Here is a 19,692-nt window from a genome sequence, read left to right on the forward strand (position 1 = left end):
AGCCAGGGCTCTCTCTCTCTCTCTCTCTCTCTCTCTCTCTCTCTCTCTCTCTCTATATATATATATATATATATATATATATATATATATATATTGAGAACCTGTCTTGAAAACCAAACCGAAACAAAAGATTACATTGGTGTCTTACTGTAAGCAGTAAGATAAGACTTGTGGTTTTGCTGCCCCAGCTTTGTAGAATGCCAGTATTACAGATCTGAAACACTCATTTCCATAAAATAGAATTAAGTATTTTGGTGAACTAAGCAGAAGAGAGTGGTTTTATACACAGAGAAAAGCCAAAAGAAACAGATAAACAGACATATAAACAAACGATCCCCTCCCGCCAGTAACAAGGAACATGAAACAGACAGGCATTTCCTAGTTACTTCCCTCATAAGGTAATAGAGGGGAGTCAAACAGTAGACGCATGGCTGATTCATAATGCCAAATTATGGTACATCATTTTGAGTAAGGATTAAAGCAGAAGGCACTTAAATATCATGCTGATTGAAACTAGCCAAGTTTAGAAAATTTTCCTGGTATCTTGACAGGTCAGATAAAGAAGTCTATTATTTGGTAACATGGAACTTTAGTGTGGGGGAGTTCAGTTTTATTCTTTGTTCTGCTAAAGCATGGTTGAATTGAAGAGTTTAGAGTGGACATTAGTCTTTCACCTTTAAGTATGGTGCTGGCTTACAGCTGATCATAGCTTTGCTTTATTGAACTTAAACAGCTTATGTTTCAAATTATGCTGAGTTGTGTTAGAGGTTTTTTTTCATTATAAAATGACTCCCCCCACCCCATCCTGTTATTGTAGTGAGTTACATTGGTGGATATTTTAATGTTAACCCCCAACTTTGCATTTATGGCCAAACTCTTCAGTTATGGTGTCTTATTTGCTTTTATATGCATAATACCTAAGTCAGTCCTATTAAGATCTCATCAATGCCCAACAATTATTTAATGAATAAGGAGTGATGTTCCATAAGCGGTTTCCCATTTTGGGTAGCATTTGAAAACATTGAAAAATTGACAGCAAAATACTGTCATGCAGTGACACAGAATTTTTGATACTTGTTCAGAGACCAGTTCTCTACAGCATTAAGTATGAGAATGTGGTTTCGATTCCGGGGAAGTAGAGAAGCCCACTTGTATGTAGTCTGACATTAAGGAACTTCGCAGTCGCTTCATTTTTATGTCCTAGATCTGACAAATTCTGATGCTCTAAAGGAACAAACTAGAGTGAAATGTTTTCCTAGAGATTGTTAAATTGGGAACATAGAGATTAGCAACTTTCAGTGCTGTGGAGGAGAAAATACTATCGTAGGAAGAACTTTCAAAACTGTGTAGCTGAGAGCTATTGAAAAGCCCCAGTAGCAGTTCTGGGTCTTGACTGTACCTCTAAACTCTTACTGTAAATGATTGATTTTAGTCAAAACAGAACTTTAGTTGCAGTGAGCTTTAGTAAGTCTTAACACACATGATGGTGACTGTGGTAGAGTTGCTGACACTAGGCAGCGTGTGCAGTGCTGACAGGCATGGCGGGCATGGGCTGGCGCTGGAGAGCATGTGCACGCGTACGTGTTTCTGTCCCTGTGCCTGCCGCAGTTGTCTCATTCCATTCCTCCTGGCATGCAGTGCCATTCATCTTGACACTTGAAAAATGCTGCTCTTGAGAGCCACAGGAGGCCGAGTGGCAGGTACCGGGGCACCCGGGCACCCAGCAGCACTGATGAACTTCAGGGCAGAGGAGAAGGGGCTGTGTGCTTCCTTCTACTTCAGCGTTCTCTTTTCTGCCCCGACAGTAATTGCTGCTCAGGTTTATAGGGTTAGCAAGAATTAACCACTTCCCAAAGTCTTCATTAAAGAGAATGGAAAGGATTTTGTTTTAAACCATGTATGAAAAGACAAAAGACAAAAAAAAAAAAAAATAATAAAAAAAGGAAAACAAGGATTTGTGGTTAAAGAAAAAAAGCTTCATTTCTCCACATTAAACATTTATACATATGGCATTAAGGTAAATAGGTCATTTAGTACATAGGCATCGATTGGAAATTTGTTACTTTTTAAAAATAAGAATGTCAGACTTTCAGTTTTTGTTATTTTATATAACTTTATAATGAATTGTTAGTGTGTTAAAACATGAAGCATCATTATTTCATAGTTCAGCTCAGAGAACTCAGCTGCTGTTGAGAGTAGCAGTGCTAAAATCAGGGTGTGCGTCTGGGCTGTGAATGTAGTATACACCGAAGCATTACATCCTCGTCTCCTCCTGCCCTGCCTCCTCCCCCCCCCCCCCAGGTCGATTTCTAATAAGTATAGAATTGAGGCCTTCAGCTCTTAGAGGCTTTCCACCTGGCCTGTGGATCTCTTCATAACATGGGGCTTGTTTCTTTAAGGCTACCTGGACAAGCTCTGACTTGTTCTCTTGAGCTGCTTTTTAAAGGTGATGAGGTAAGGTTAGACTCATGTAGACACACAGTCTGCCTTTTGATTAATCTAAGATCTGCTGATAGAGACTATACATACATTATACATGTGTGTGCGGGTGTGTGTGTGTGTGTGTGTGTGTATGTATGTATGCATGCATGCATTACATGACCCACACACATTCCTCTAACTATGAGGGTGAATGAAATCTTATGAATTTTCCCACACCTAAGGAAGATCTTTGTGTTGATTTTGCAGAATGCCAATCATGGAGTTCATAAAGACACAGTGACTGCCTTGTTCAGAAAAATTGGATCTTTTCTGTAGTCTATAGAAATGTAAGGCTAAAGCTCAGTGGCCGAGGTTGTCGAGAGAGTAAACTCGTCTTTCTATGATGCTCAGTGACACGGCTTCAGCACAGGTGCAGCTGGCCACCGTGTGACCATCAAGGACTGGGTTTAGAGAAGGGGCTTTCCTCAGAAATGCTTAGTGTATTTCTGGGAAATTTAATTTACTGTTAAGGTGCTTAAAAGTAGAAAAATTTAAATCATTGTTTACTGGTTTTCTGGGGAAAAGGCTTAGTCCTTAAAATGATGAAATTATTAAATAGCTTTTTCTTTTTTCCTAGATGGTATACCTCAAGTTTACTATTTTGGCCCTTGTGGTAAATACAACGCGATGGTGCTGGAACTGCTGGGACCGAGTTTGGAGGATTTGTTTGACCTCTGTGATAGAACATTTTCTCTTAAAACAGTTCTCATGATAGCTATACAGCTGGTAAGTGGAGCAGGGGGAGTTGCTTGGACAACTGCTTAGTTCTTTGGTTACAGTCTCCTCCCACTCCTTCACTCTCTTGCTCCAGTCCTCAGTCTGCCTGCCTGCCTGCCTCCCTGCCTGCCTGCCTCCCTGCCTGCCTGCCTCCCTCCCTCCCTTCCTCCCTTCCTCCCTTCCTCCCTCCCCATGTAACCAGGGTTGGTCTCTTAACTCCCTATGTAGTATAACCTGGTTTTAAACTACTGATCCTCCTGCCTCTGCCTCCTGGTATTAAAGATGTTGTCACCTGTAACCTTTGTAAAAGTGTTCATACATTAAAAGTTCCATTAAAGATTTTTTGACTTTTTCATGTAGACCATATGATAGAAATTATTTTTTTCTTTTTACAGTGTCTTTCTAGTCTGCATAGAATGTAAAAATTAATATTTTAATTGCTTTAAGGACAGAATGCTCATTTCAAGGTTAAGGTTTTTCTAATACTTTTTTCTTGCATAACATGAAAACTTAGTTCTTAATCTTGGAAGTTGACATTAATGACCTAATAAAAGAAGAAACAAGCAGATGAGAGATATACTTAAGTATTTAAATTTCAGGGAACCTATGAGAAAACAGTTGAGATAATTTTTAAACAGTTTGATGTAAATGCTAATATAAGTATACTGCAGATGTTTGAAAATGTTTTCATTCACTTCATTATTAATTCCACTTCTACAGATTTATATTGAAAATAACTTACTTATAATCTTATATACACTAATAGATAAAATTGTAAAATAATGAGAAATACCCTATGGTGTAGAACTAACAGTATGAATGGGATAAATTATGAATAGTTATAAAGTAACACACAGCTATTAAAAACTGCATTAAAATTTTTTGTGACCTTAAAAATGCTAATAAGAGTTTTAATTAAGGCATAAGTCTTAGGACTGTGAGCCACAGTTTGTTAATAAACAGACTAGAATGACCAATGTACTGTATGCTGATATGGCATTGTTAATCAGAATTGTCACCAATGGAAGAGTTACCTTATATCTAATGTTCTGTTTAGCTATTTTGTATGGTAAACATTTGAGAATCTGACAAATGGTTGATATAATTGTATTTTGTTACTATAGTTGGAATTCAAAAATTTCCATTTTCAAGATTTTAAAGTGTTTAATATTGTGGGCGGCGGGGAGGGGGCAGAATCCATTTTGAAAAAAAATACTAAATGATGTTAATTTTTTCGTGCTAATTTTTTTTAAAGATAAAATTACATTCTTGAGTTTTTATTATAAAAATTGCCCGATTGTTGAATTGAGGAAGAATAAACTTAAGTTTATGAGTGTGTCTTTAGTTTCAAATTTGAGATCTTTATTTTTTGGCCTTAAAGTTTTTCATCTTTGTAATCTAGCATCCTCTGAAAATGGTGATTAAGTTTGACTTACTGATAGGAAATGCATTCCTAAAATTCAGACACTTTCATTTATCTGTGTCTGTAACAGCAAAGACTAAAGTCATAAATGGGTGTGTGTTCGTTGAGGAACTAAAGACTCACACCATGTTAACTTTAAAGGCTTAAAACAATTTTTAATTGTTTTCTTTATTATTATTTTTATTGTGAAAGTTCTGATTTGGTTTTATCATGATTTTGTATGTTAGTGAACATCTAAAATAAAAATGCTTTTCTCTTTTCCCACTAAGATTTCTCGTATGGAGTATGTCCACTCAAAGAACTTGATATACAGAGATGTGAAGCCTGAGAACTTCTTAATAGGACGGCCGGGAAACAAAGCCCAGCAAGTCATTCATATCATAGATTTCGGTTTGGCAAAGGAATATATTGATCCAGAGACAAAGAAACATATACCATACAGAGAACACAAAAGCCTTACCGGAACCGCCAGATACATGAGCATAAACACACATCTAGGAAAAGGTATGTGAACATGCCCTTAGTGTGGGAGTTTGGGTCCATGGCTGTGGCAGCAGTGTGAGTTGGTTTGCTACCATGAGTCAGTGTTTGCAAATTAAAATAGCATGTATTGAAATTTTCACTCACCATATACCTATGGTTTTCTTTCACTTATAGTTAGATAATACTATGAGAGTAAGGTCTGGTCCAGGAGAAATGTTTTCTGTGGTAACTTGGAATGTCCAACCTTTTATAGAACTGAGGGATCCATTTAAGTATTCCTATTAAATAATATGAGGCAATGCCAATTTTAACTGAATTCAGTGCATGTGAATATTTTTATTGAGATTGTAAAGGCAGGCAGAGGTGGCTTCTAGATAGAGTATTTTTTCCTAGCAGTATGACTTTGGACAAGTTATTAACTTTAAAAATATATTTTCTATGTATATAAACAGTAAAATATCAACTCTAGAGTATGTTTTATGTCTTTTTTTTTTTTTGATTCAGGATCTAATTGGGACAATTCATTACATAGGTTTAGTCTCTCTTTAAAACCAGGAATACTTCTTCTCCTTTAGGTCTTAATCTTAATAATTTTTAGGAGCAAAAGTAATTTTTACAAATATTCTCAGTTTGGGTCACCTATTTTTTACGATTAGATATTGGTATGCATGTTTAACGCACATCTATGGAAAAGCTTGTGTTCCAGTTGGATCTATTCACTTAATTAGGTGATGTCTGTTGAGTTTCTCCAGGAAAGTGGATGTTCCCTTGGTAACTAAAAAGTATGTTGTAGGTAGATAATTGAAATTATGCAAACATGTTATTTAAGTTGTTGTTGTTGTTTTCTCTTTGAGGTAGGGGTTAGCTTCGTAGCTTAGACTACCCTTCAGCTTGAAGTCGCCTTTGTTTGGCCTCTCACATTCCAGGATTGCAGGCATGTGCCACCAGGAAAGGCTTTTTAATAAATTTTTACCTAGTAGATTTATCACGTATTGATTTTTCTCTGTCTGTTGTTCCTTACACATTTAGTAGCTGATAAGCTGACATCACAAATTTGACTTTTACCTAGCTCCTGACTTGTATCTGTGCAGACTCTGGCTCTTAGTTTGAATTATTTAGTAAATCCATGGCCGCCATTGTTTACTTTGCTGCTCAGAGGCTCTCCCATTGGCCAGTGGTTGCTCATTCAAAGCAGGCTCCTCCTAACAATGTTCAGAGCATTCTTGGAGCACTTGCTGGTTTTGTAGTTTCTCTATTCCAGGTCTATAGCCGTCATGCCAATAAGATGTCCTGGGTCTTTTATGATGATAGTATTTAAAGACCAGGCCAATGGGTGTCTTCTTGCTATGTTTTGGTATTACCTCTAGGGTCTGGGAAATGTATATGTATCTGTACACAGAGGAAAAATAGCCTATAAGCATACAAATGCACACACTAATTACATTTCCGGCCAAGGTTCAAGATTGTTGTGGTACTTGTGAGTTTTGGGTCTGCTTACTACAAAGCAGTGTACCCTACCTGCCGGCATTTGTCTCCCTTCTTGGTTTCTCTGGCTGACATTGAGGAGTCTGCTCATCACTACTTTCTTATGCAGTGCTTGAAGCCAGGCCACTCAGAAAATAGCTGCAGAGTCGCTAAATGACACTTTGGTGAAGCAAGCCTACTACGTAGAGTATTTAATTAATTTTCAGAGTTCTTTACAAAACAGAAACAAAATTTATGTTAGATAAGGCAAAAATATTTAGGCATATAATGTATCAGCAAATATCTACACTGCATAACCTGCAGCTCATCTGTTTTGTGTTTCTCCTAGTAGCCTTGTGCTTTTGGTTTTTTTTTTTTTTGGTATAAGGTGAGATCTTGGTTGAGGTTTTATTCATGGTACATTTGTTCACACTGCGTTGTGTTTGTATTTCTCTTAAAATCATTTTTACATTGTGTTTGCAGTAAGTTTTTCTGAAATCATTCTGTGTGCTTATATCAGCGGAAGCGCAGACTTGGTTTTCTGCTTTTAGATTCTGTTCCTACTGTCCTAATCAGAAGGACTAGCCAGGAATGTGCAACAATGTTTTGTAGGTCATCATTGCTTAAAGTACACAATAAGATGTGGGCAGGACCACAAAAGCTGTCTAATCCAACTTCCAGCTCTCCTCAGACTTCCTTATTACAGACTGGTGTCTCTGCTCTGCTACTCAGTTCTGAGTTCATTAGTCTTGGGCATTGTTGCTGACAGCCTGCCTGATGCTAGGCTCATGGTGCACATCTGAAATGTGTGAAAAAATGTGAAATGCCTTAAGTACAGTTTCAGGCATAAGATGATAAAAGACAACTTTTATTCAGGTAATATTTTTGGTAAATCTTTACAATAGCAAACTATCCTGACAGATTTAAAACACAATTGGGTAGCCTCTTAAAAACCAGTCACACCCATATTTGCATGTGCATTGTCTATGAGAAATTTTCCTTTCACGGGAGTTGTTACAGACTATTTCAAAATAACTAGCAACGCCTCACAACTATTTTATTGTAAGACATGAGGTCACAACTTCCCTATAGGCTAATGTTTTTTCTTTGAACAATGGTATATGTAACAGGTTTCTATTTGTAGAACAACGGGCAAAGTGAGTTATTAATCATTGTTGGGTAAGGCCTTCAGAGGTTGGCGAAGTGGCATTTAACTGTTGTAGGAATCTATAAACAACACAAACTATCAAGACTTATTTTACAAAGATCTACTTAGTCTAATGTAGATGGGTAATATTGATAGAGGAAGTGTTTGTTTGCCAGATCACATCAGTTCCTAATATGAACGAATAAGAGTTTAGTGATGTTTGAGTGCCTTCTGTATATTCTATGAGTTGGTGACGTTTGTGACATGGGTATCTCATATTTGTTGAATTTGAAATATGGGATTTGGCGAAGAGGAAGGAACCAAGAAAGAAAGAAAAAGGAAAGAAGGAAGGAAGGGTGAACAGAGAAAACGTAATTTTAATTTTTGTGTCTGACTGAAGCCTTCACAGTTTTACCTAGTTTTTAACAATCCCCCTTCCTTCTTTATCCTGTCTCCTTTCTTTCCTTTCCATCCTGTTCCTTCCTTCCTTCCTTCCTTCCTTCCTTTCTTCCTTCCTTCCTTCCTTTCTTCCTTCCTTCCTTCCTTCCTTCCTCCCTTCCTTCCTCCCCTCCTCCTCCTCCTCCTCCTCCTTCTTCCTCTCTCTCTCTCTCTCTCTCTCTCTCTCTCTCTCTCTCTCTCTCTCTCTCCCTTTTTCTTTTGAGACAGGCTTTGGTTTCTCTGTATAGCCCTGGCTGTTCTAGAACTTGCTCTATAAACCAGGCTGGCCTCAAACTCATAAATCTTCCACCCTCTGCCTCTGGAGTTCTGGGATTAAAGTTGAGTGCCACGTTCCACTGTCAGGATAGACAGTAAAATCTTAATACTTTATGGTTATGCCAATCCCANCCTCCCCTCCCCTCCCCTCCCCTCCCAAATGTTAGAGAGGGTCAGACTCAGGGCCGTGAATCTGCTAGGCAAGCCTTGAACTATATACCTAGAGCTTTGGTGATTACTTTTGAGGAGTCAGATTTAGTCAGGATTCAGTCAGAGAGAGATGTTTCCAGTATATTATAGATGAATAGTGTAAAAATCACAGTGCATATAGTCTTTCACTTTTAGTTTCTTAATATCTGTTGATCTTAACATGACATGAGGTCATTTATGCTCAGACGACAAATGCAGTGGTTTGCTTATATCTTTGCTCACGTCACTGTCCAAAGTGACATCTTCAGAAAGCTGTGTGACAGGTAGGGATTCCTTGCCCACTAAATGAAGCCACTGCCTGCTGCTGCTGCTTCATTGTATTGTGAAGATGAGTTGTTAGCTCTGGTCAGATGTCTACTTTTGAATAGTTTTTAAAAATTGTTGTCAGTGACTTTGAGGCTCATTTTTTTCTTTTCTTTATTGGATATTTTTCTTTATTTATATTTCAAATGTTTTCCCCTTTCCAGGTCTCCCCTTCGGAAACCCCCTATCCAACCCCCCTTCCCCTACCTCTATGAGGGTTCTCTCCCACCATCTACCCACTCCTGTCTTCCTGCCCTGGCATTCCCCTACACTGGGGCTTTGAACCCCCTCAGGTCCAAGGTTGAGGCTCATTTTTTATTTCTTGGATCACTTTTCTGCCTTTTTAAAAATCTTACTGAAGTATTCATTCCCCCCCCCCCCCAATAAGCTTAGAGAGAATGCATTTAATTCTAGTTTTTGGAGGTTTTTATTTTTGTCTATCAGTTTAGTCTCACTTTCCATCTTACATGTATGTAGTTCCTAGCTATAGCACCTGGCTTTTCCCTTATTTTGATTTTTTTTTTTTTCTATTAACTTAGAAGCCAGGCTTACTGAATTACATCTAAATTGAGAGAAATTCCAGAAAGAACTTGAATTAAGTGACTCTGCACTGGATTCTTTCTCAGAAAGAAATCTCCATGTTGTAGATGTTTGTGATGGTGTTGGGGTGTGTGTCTGGATGAGAGATGAGGGCTGAGGGAAGTGGAACTGCACACTGTGCTCATGATTGTTTTGTTTCTTTTTCGTTGGGGTGGGTCTCTCTGTCTCCCAGTGTGGCGTGGAACCCACCTTCCCGGGAGCCCAGGGTGACTTGGAACTCAGTTGTGTTTATCAGGCTGGGCGTGAATTAAGCACTCTCCTGCCTTAGCCTTCTGAATGCTGGGGTTACAGGCATGGAATCTCGTGCCCTGCCCTTGTACTGTCATTGCAAAAATACCAAATCTCATTTTTATTTTGTAATTTGAAAAAGTGTGAGCTCAGTGAATGTTGTGGCAAATGTATTTCTGGGTGTTGTGGGCTTGAGAAAACTACTAAAACATTTTATAAGGAAATATTAAAGAAAGCCATCTAAACACATTTTCTTCTCTTTTTAAAATATGTGTATGCATGTGTGTTTGCATAGGAGTTCCTACATACAAGGAAGTTGTTTGTGGGGCCAGAAGAGGGTTCCTGGAGCCGAAGGTTGTAAGTTTCCCAGTCTGGTGCTAGGAATCGAACTCAGGTCCTTTAGGAGAACAACAAGCTCTCTTAACCATTGATCCAGCTTTCCAGCCCCTATATACAACCTCTACTTATATATATATTTTATTTACAAAGAATATATTCTCTTGAGGTATTTTTATTCTCTGAGTTCTCTTATCAGTATGCCTTTGTTGTTTTTTAGTAAGAAATGCAGTAATTCTATTTTTGATAATATATACATATATAATAGATTCCTACTTTTAAATGTGGTCTTTAGCATATTCTGTGTTGAAATAGATAAATTTGAGTTCATGAAAAAAGTCTTTTTAGTTAAAATTAAATTTTAATTGACATGGGCAGTTACAGATAATTGAATAGTACTATCATATCTAAAATGGAGCAAAGTAATATTGAATTTTTAATAAAAAAGCATTGCAGAAGGGTTGCAGCCAGCTTGATTTCATTGTTAGGTTTTTACAAGTGAACAAATTCATGAATGTATGTAGAATCCTGTCCTGTTAAGTTCTGGTAGTTATTTAACCTTTCTGAGCGTACCCTCCAGATAGGTGGTAATAGTTTCTGCTGTCAGTGAAGTTACAACTTTGAAACATCTGATATATGGCAAATGGATGTATATGAGGCTCTGAAAATAGGTTATGCATATGTAACACATAATATTTCTAGTGGGTAAGAGTTTAATTATATAGCTTAAATTTCTTTGAATCCATTTAAAAGAAATTTAACTGTACTTAAATCTCTGCTTTTAATCCTTTAAAAATTACATAATCATGACTTTGAGGGAAGTGCCCATTTTTAAGCAGGCCTATTCAGTTAAATGCTTTAGAGAAATGTGACCAGGATTTAATAAGCAGCTGATAACCTGTGCGGGGTCTTTCTCATGTAATAGACCTCTTACAGACTTGAGTGTGCGCCTTAGTCACTCTGTTTCAAAGAGAATGCTTTCTTGTAAGTTGTGTTACCTCCCACTCGGTGACATCTACTTCCAGGTGTCAGTTGGGAGAGAACACAAAGAAAGCAGTTATGAAGGTAGGAGAGGTTTTGGATTGAATTTTAGTAGTGGGCTTACTTTACTAGCCTCTGCTTATGGCTCAAATTTATAATGCTTTGTAGATTATGAATCCAATACTGTCCCTTGATGGAGTGATGCAGGCGCGATAACTTTACGATCATTTTTGTTGACACTATGGTAACTGAAGTACTCCGATGGAAACGAAATGGCTTTTTGTGGTGTTTCTTTAACAAAGAACCCTATTCTGAGGCTAAGATTGTATGTATTAGTATGTGTGTGTGTGTGTCCCACCCATTTATTTTGCATATGTGTGTGGGAGGCTGTTGGGGTGCTCATGTTACTGCCTGCATTTGGAAGGCCAGAGTACAACTCAAGGGAATCGGTTCTTTTGAGTCTTTGTAATTGTATGCTATTTTACTTAAATGTGTGTGTGCATGCATGCACACATGCACACACACACAGACACACTCATATACTCTCTTATATGTTGGTAAATTTGACCTTATATATTTTTTTTTCTGGGTTTTGGAAAGAATAAAAGAAACAGCTCTTTAAATTTACGTAGGCCAGGCCTCGTGGCTCCAGGAGTAGGATCCAAGGCACAGTGGGTCTGAGACAGTGAGGTCACAAAGTCAAGGCCTGTCTTCAAGGCCATTTTGGCAGAGTTCATGAGAACTGGTCTCAAGTGAGAAACAAACAAGAAGGGAAACACTGGAGACAGTGCCCTGCCTGGGAGCTTAGCCCAGGTCTGGAATGCCCATCAGGTGCCCCCAGGCCTGGGGACAATCCTAAGAACCACAGAAGCGAAAGTGAATGAAAAAAACAAAGACAAAAGAATGTTCAGATTTTCATAGTATTTTTTCCTTAGGATAAAGGAATTCCTGTAACTCATTATGTTGAGTTTTTATTTAAGATAATATTGTGTGGTGCTGAGGGTGAAGCTTTGTGCAACCTAGGAAATGCTCAGTCACTAAGACATCCCCCAGCGCTTGCTGAGAATTTTTATGATGAATGTATACTAGATTTTTCAAATACTTTTAATATTTCTGATAATTGAACAATTTATATCTTATAAATTTTAGTTAGGGGTGTGTGTGTGTGTGCCAGTCAGTGTGAATTGTATATGAGTGCAAGTATTCAGGAAACGTGGAGGCCAGAGCATGACATCAGGGCTTGCTTTATTGCCTCAAAAGAAAGTTCTCATGGAATTGGCCACTTGCCTTTTTACTTTTTAGCACACAAGGTCTTGGGAACTGCTAGTTTCTGCCTCCAAGTCCTGGGGTTACAGGCAGTGGCCTCCATTTCTAGCTTCTTATGTACTCTGCCTCTTGCTTACAGAGCAAGCCCTCTTACCCACTGAGCTGTCTCCCCAGTTCCCATAGATCCAGAAAGTTAAATCAACCTTATTTTCTAAGGGTAATGATTACTTTGTCAAGGAACATAGCTTCTTAAGGATTTTATGCTTGTTTATGAGGGATGCCTTATGAGTTTTTGTTACTTGTGCAGTGACTTTATGCAGTCACATCCTGACAACAGGTTGATATGAGTTGAGAACTTTTTTTTAAGTTTTGTTGATCTGATACCTCTTGCCTTTAGTAGAATTTACTAGGCATGCCTCGTATTTAGGTAAGGTTTAAGATGTATTAAAATGGTTTAATTAGTTTAAAAAACTTTTGTGTGTGTATAGTGTGTGTGTGTGCGTTTGTGTGTGTGTGCACATGTGTGTGTGTGTTTTGTATGTGTGTGAGCATGTATGTATATACATGTATGTATATACAAGATATACCAGGGCACAGATTATTTAAACACTTATACATGTATGCTCATCCCAGAAAGCAAACGTACAACAGATTAAAGTTAACAGTTGCACTGAAGTCCACTGTGGTGAACCAGTGAGTTGTTATTGGTGCTACTAACAGGAGTATGTGTGAGAAATTAGTGTCAGAAGCAGGATGACTCAAAAGCACCTGCATGATCAAAAAGCCCACTCCAGCACAGGTGATGACTCATGAAGCAGTATCCCTGGAGCTTTCTGCATAGCTTCAAGGCTGAGAAACAGGTCTGCGAGACCTCGATGACTTAGCTGACCAGCGTCTTCTCCAGCGGTTGTTTACTGATTCTATCACTCTGGTGGAACTCTGGAGACTCTTGCAAATGTCAGCTTTCCTAGACAAATGACAAAGTTTTTTTAACTCCCAAGTGTCGTGAAGTCCCTTCTTTTCTCATGGAAGGAAGGTGTCAGAGGAAACTGCTACCCAACAGTACATGGTGGCCCCACATGTATGTGAAGGTCAGAGCATAGACAAACTTTCATGCTTGAGACAGGGTTTCTAGTTATCCATTGTTGCATAGGTCAACTTAGTTGACCTGGAAACTTCAAGGATTCTTCTCAGGTCATTCCATCTCACCATTGGCAAGCTGGGATTACAGATGCATGGTACAGCATCCAGCTTTATGTGGCTCCTGGGAATCTGAACTCTGGTCCTTAAACTTGCATGGCAAGTACTTTATCCACTGAACCATCCTTTCAGTTCATGGTTTTAAAGTTTAAGTTTCTTTTATTGGCCTAGGACTCTTATTTTGTCTTGAGGCAGTTCAGTAAATCTTGCAAAGTATTTGTCTCTTTCATCTCAGTTGAGTTGGCATGATGTTTTCTTTTTATGATTTTTGAGAAGGAGTTTCTCTGTATAGCTCTGGCTGTCCCCTGGAACTCATGTGGATCTTCCTGTCTCTGCATTCCAAGTGTTGCAATTAAAGGTGTGTGCTCCCATCACCCAGCTAAGTTCAGATTTTTTTTTAAAAATCAGTTTATTCAAGATCTGTAAGATCTAGTCTGATGCCCCTCTGTTGCTTCCATTACTATTAATTTGTGCTTTTTATTTTTTTAAATTAATTATTTTATTGAAGCTTTTAAGTGATCAACTTTTTCTTTTGTTAGTTTTTCCTGTTGAATTTCTGTTTTCTGGTCATTGGCCTCTTTAAATATCAACCTCACCCCCCCTCCCCTCCACCGATGCCCTACTTATTTTGTGTAGTATTGATATGAAGAAGGATAAAGGGTTGGAATATAAAGTCCAGAATTTGAACATAGATGGCCAGCTGAGTTTTGAGAATAATGCAGAAACAGTTTTGGCGACAGGGAAAGTCTTGTCAAAGAGTAGTATAGCCAGATGCCATTATTAACAAACAAACAAACAAAAAAATGGAACTATTATTTTATTCCATACCTAAAGCAAAAATAATTTACTTCAAGTGTATAATAGATTTGAATATAAGAACCTATATAAACTATAAAATCTATAGTTAGAAAAATAGGAGAAAAATCTGTGGTCTCAAGTGTAGTCGGAGATTTTTTTGAATTACAAATAAGTCAGTGTGAATAGTAACAGAAAAAATTGGTAACAAATTAGACTTGATGAAAATACAGCACACACGTGTGCAGTTCATGAATGAAGAAGTCCAAGACCATCAGTCTTCAGTAAGATACTGTCCCTCCACTGTAAGCTTACATGTCATAGATACTGACCTGGGTAAGACATCAAAGAGTGACAGTATTACATTCTGAAATAACCGGCCATCTAATATTGCTGGTGGAGATCCGAAATTACATACAACCTTTCTCAGTATACTTCAGAAGTGTCTTACAAAGCTGAGTCCACACGCCATATGATGTTGTGATAGACTCCTTAGGATTTCCTCAGGGCGACTGAAAATCAGTGGTCACCCAGAGATTCAGGATGTTCATCATCCTCTCCTTCCCTCGGCAGGGAGGCCTCAGACTGCAGCCTACTTAGGTGAATTAGCTGGACTTTTATGTGGTTGTTCTCATGAAAAATAGTGAGCTGGGAAAGAATCCAGATATGAATCTGTACTGTATAATCTATACTGTATGAAAATGAAATCTAATCTATAATGACAAGCAGTTAAGTGGGGTCCTGAGGCTAGAGGTTGGCAGAGGAAAGGGACATTGATAGCTGAGCTATTTGGAGTCTCTGGGAAACTTCTTGATTGTGGTGACAGTTATGCAGGTATGGTATCAAGGGTATATTTTATTACGGCAAGCAGAGCTTTTCCTTGTAGGAATTATCAAATCTGACTATACTTCAGTGTCACCTAGTAAGCGTTTAAAGTGAACATAACTTCTGCTCCACTGTGTAAGAGGAGTCAGCTATCAGCAGGAGGCTGGCTTCTTTGAGCTTTTAAAAGTTTCCAAAATGCTTTTAGTTCCCATGTGGAGTTTGTAAATAATGTTTTCGTTATATTACTGTCCCTTTTAAGACTCCCAGAACCTGAGCATCCAGAGTGTGCTCTCTGCTGGCCTTTCCTGGCTTGTGAGGCCAGTGAGCTAGCTCCTCTAACATGCAGTCTAGGTGACAGACAGCTACTGAGGACAGTGTAAGTATGCGATATTTGTAAACTGAAGCAAATGCTGTGGGAACATAGGGTAGAAATTCATCCCTTTCATCTTACTCAGAAAGAACTCAGAAAGTTTGCCTTTCTAAAACCATTGAGCATTATTTAGAATAACAGAAAGTAACGTGGCTAATTTGGGAAACATAGCGTGTGTGCTGCACTTTTTAAAAGCATTTCTTGTTTGTTAGCATCTTTGTATTATTTTAAAAATCAAGAAATCTCAATTTAATATGAGTGACAGCATATTAAAATACTTATGTGCTTCCAGGTTCTTAGTTTGTTAGTGTCAGTCATTTATATGTTACGTATTTTGTGTTTATTTGTGTTTAGGAAATTCAGGCTTACAGAGCATTACGCACTTCAAACTCTATTGTTTCTCAGAACCATTAGCATGTTGTATTATTACTCTCAAGATGGGGTTATAAGATACAGAGAGACTCAGTTTGACCATTAAACCTCTTTTCTATTGGCCTCTATTTCCGTGAATAGGTATTATATGGCATACTTTAAAGATGACAGTCTGTAAAAGGAGTTTACATATGATTTCATTGTTTATCTATAGTAAACACATATTTTACACTTACATGGTAAACTTAGAAATAGTTATTCTCCATTTGTGTGTGTATCTTATGGTAGATGAGAGTGAAATGTCACATTCCTCCTCTTGTGTTTCAGAACAGAGTAGGAGAGATGATTTAGAAGCCTTGGGCCACATGTTCATGTACTTCCTGAGAGGCAGTCTTCCTTGGCAAGGCTTAAAGGTAATTGGGTTTTTTGTATTTCTTTATTGGAGTTCACAACATCTTAATGTGTATTTAGGCCCTGTTAAAACACCACATTGTTGTACTCTTCTTTCCTCCTTCAGGCTGACACATTAAAAGAGAGGTATCAGAAAATTGGAGACACAAAACGAGCCACACCAATAGAAGTGTTGTGTGAAAACTTTCCAGGTAATGGACAGTGATTACGTTCATAAATTAAAACATGTGCTTATGCAGAGAAAAAAGGTTAATTTTCATTGCTTAAGTTTATAAAGACTTTTTTGTGTGCTTTGAAGAACATGAATCTGATAAAAATAATTAAAAAGTTGTCAATAATTACTGTTTAGACTACAGGAACAGTTTGTATATTTGTTCTACAAGATGGCATTATATGAAGAAAATTCCATCTTTTAATTACGTTAAGACCAATTTGTCATGTTTCCTTTAACAATTCATTTTTTATTAAGTTGAAATACCATTTAGTTTACTGTTTTTAGAGTCTCAATCAGGTTTAACAGAAGTTATTAAAATATTAATTTTATTTTTAGAGTACTGTAAAACCTTATTTACTTACTTTAGGGAAATATTATGTTAAAGAACTGTATAAATTTTGAAAATTATTCTCCTTAATAAGCACTTATGGCAACTCACAAGTAAAAATTTACTTAAATAAGGTTCCTAATCCTAAATTAAGAAATGGTAATGAATTGTTAATTAAAAATGTGTGGTTGAGGTAGAAGCTTATTAAGTTGCCCAGCCTGTCTGGGCCTTGCTCTGTACCCAGATTGGCCTGGGAATTGCTGTCTTCCTGCTTCAACCTCTTGTGTGGCCTGTGTCACCAGTCATAGCTGTTGATACTTACTAAACATCATTTGTGGCTTGTACAGTCACATAAAGTGCAAAGAAGACTGACATCCTTCAAGATTGAGGTCTTCTGTCACTTTGCAGTCGCTGATTTGTCTCTGTAATAGAATTACAGCAACAGTAGAATCAGTGCTTAGAAATGGCATGCATTTCCTTATTCACTGCTAGTAAACTTTATTTTCTTTCTTGCTATAATTTCTATAAATGGAAGATTAAGCAATATTGGTTTCAGTCCTAGAAGTTTAGGTTAGGCAGGATGTGTGGCTGCATTAGTAAGGTCATACACAACTCTCCAAGGAAAATGGAGGTGCCAAGGCAATTAGTCCTGTAATTAGACAGGAAGTAAAACAGAGAGAAAGTCAGTCTCTCTGTGAGGAATGCTACAGGGTACTACTTTGCATTGTGAATGAATGGGAGCACAGGGGCAGAAGTTCCCCACGTCTGAGATCCCAGCATTGGTAACCTACCATTTCTTTCCACACACCCTGCACTCTGATGATGGAATCTTTCTTTCCACACACCCTGCATCCTGATGGTGGAATCTTTCCTCTTTTAACAGGTTGATGACTTTACCAATTCGATTTTTCCCCCTTCTTTTAGAAAGTATAAACTTAAAAAAAAAGTGATATGTAGAAATTTGTATATTACTGAGAAATTATTTGACTAGAAATTAAAAGAAGGCTTCTTTTGTATTTCTGTGTCAGATTTTTGAGTTGATTTCTATTATTTTGCCAGCCCAGTTAATTAAAATACTGCTTATGGTGAAGATTGGAAATGTTGTTCCACGTTGGGAATTTAGTGTATGTTGCTGATGCTAAAGGAAACAGTAAACTAGTGCAAATGTTCTCACACGAACCGGCTCCAGCAGGGTTTGAAATATATTGTAAAATATGCAGGAAGTATGCCTTGTGATTAAGAGTCATGTATCATGAGCCACTAATTCAACCTCTAGTAAAATTCAAGGAATCTATTCAAATACCATAAAAAAAGGTTTAGCCTTTGGTAATAAGTGTTGCAAACATGATGGTTAAACTAAATATTTTACTTCTTTTCTTCTTGTTTCCATTCCCTCTTTCTTCCTTCTTGTTTTTCAGTTTTGCTATAATTGAAATTTTTTAATTGAAATAGAATTTGGTTAATTTTTTATTTAGTATTATAGAGATATATAGTCAGAATAATTTTTATTTCCTTTCTAGAAGAAATGGCAACGTATCTTCGTTACGTACGAAGGCTAGATTTTTTTGAAAAGCCAGACTATGATTACCTAAGAAAGCTTTTTACTGACTTGTTTGATCGAAAAGGGTATATGTTTGATTATGAATATGACTGGATTGGTAAACAGTTGGTGAGTACTTTATGCTCTTATCATAGAAGATTATTTACAGGATTTTCAATAGTACAGAATGCTCATTGCAGATTGATGGCAGTTTGAAAGGAGTCCCTTTTACTTCCTGTTTGGGGACATTTCTTCAGGGGCACCATGCTTGGGATTTTATATAAGTTCTATTACTGGATTTCCTGCTTTTTATAAAAGGTTGTTGAGTTATTTGAGATTTTTTGTCTTAATTTGCCTCTTGGTATCAAATATATTTTTATATAGTGTTCTTATGATATACTGTTTATATTTCTCTACAGTAACTTACTATATTCTGCTTTGATCAAAGTTAAGAATTTTAACAGTTTCTCTGAGTCAAGATATTAAGTCTATAATTTTGTTATTTAATAAATATTTCTTTGGTTTTGTACACATGTATTTTATTTATTAATTTTGGATATAAGATTTATAAATATATTTTTATTTTTAATATGAGAAAATAACTTAAAATTAATAACATTATGAGACCCTTTAAACTAGTGGTGCTCATCCTGTGCGTCACTGTGGGGTTGAACAACCCTTTCACAGGGTCAAATGACCCCATCACAGGGGCTGCATATCAGATATTTACATTAGGATTCATAACAGTAGCAACATTACAGTTAGGAAGTAACAGTGAGACTTGTACATAGATAAAAATTTAAGGAAGGCCGGGGCCTAGCAAACACAGAAGTGGATGCTCACAGTCAGCTATTGGATGGAACACAGGGCCCCCAATGGAGGAGCTAGAGAAAGTTCCCAAGGAGCTAAAGGGATCTGCAACCCTATAGGTGGAACAACATTATGAACTAACCAGTACCTGGAGCTCTTGACTCTAGCTGCATATGTATCAAAAGATGGCCTAGTTGGCCATCACTGGAAAGAGAGGCCCATTGGACTTGCAAACTTTATATGCTCCAGTACAGGGGAACGCCAGGGCCAAAAAGTGGGAGTGGGTGGGTAGGGGAGGGGGGGGGAGGGTATGGGGGACTTTTTGGATAGCATTGGAAATGTAAATGAGGAAAATACCTAATAAAAAGTATTAAAAAAAAAAAGATAAGAAAACAAAGTCACTATTGGTAAGCAGAGAGTTAAGTATTTAAAATCACCTGTGTAATTTCAGTGCTTTAAGTTTTGACCACAGTT

The 19,692-nt window shown here is 37.5% G+C and overlaps 1 protein-coding gene across 10 annotated transcripts in view; it reads left to right on the forward strand.

Annotated features, from left to right (window-relative positions):
• Positions 1-19,692, forward strand: part of Csnk1g3 (casein kinase 1 gamma 3) — an 84,101-nt gene that overhangs the window by 41,516 nt on the left and 22,893 nt on the right. For 6 of the 10 annotated variants that reach the window (XM_021150498.1, XM_021150495.2, XM_029471806.1 and 3 more), the window contains exons 5-9: positions 3,059-3,207; positions 4,891-5,125; positions 16,243-16,328; positions 16,433-16,517; positions 18,389-18,537. In XM_021150498.1, coding sequence (XP_021006157.1) covers positions 3,059-3,207; positions 4,891-5,125; positions 16,243-16,328; positions 16,433-16,517; positions 18,389-18,537 — 704 coding nt within the window. The remainder of the gene's footprint in view (positions 1-3,058; positions 3,208-4,890; positions 5,126-16,242; positions 16,329-16,432; positions 16,518-18,388; positions 18,538-19,692) is intronic. The other 4 variants (XM_021150496.2, XM_021150497.2, XM_021150499.2 and 1 more) reach the window with 1 other exon arrangement.

Source organism: Mus caroli, chromosome 18 (assembly GCF_900094665.2).
Source record: "Mus caroli chromosome 18, CAROLI_EIJ_v1.1, whole genome shotgun sequence".
NCBI classification, from domain to species: Eukaryota; Metazoa; Chordata; class Mammalia; order Rodentia; family Muridae; genus Mus; species Mus caroli.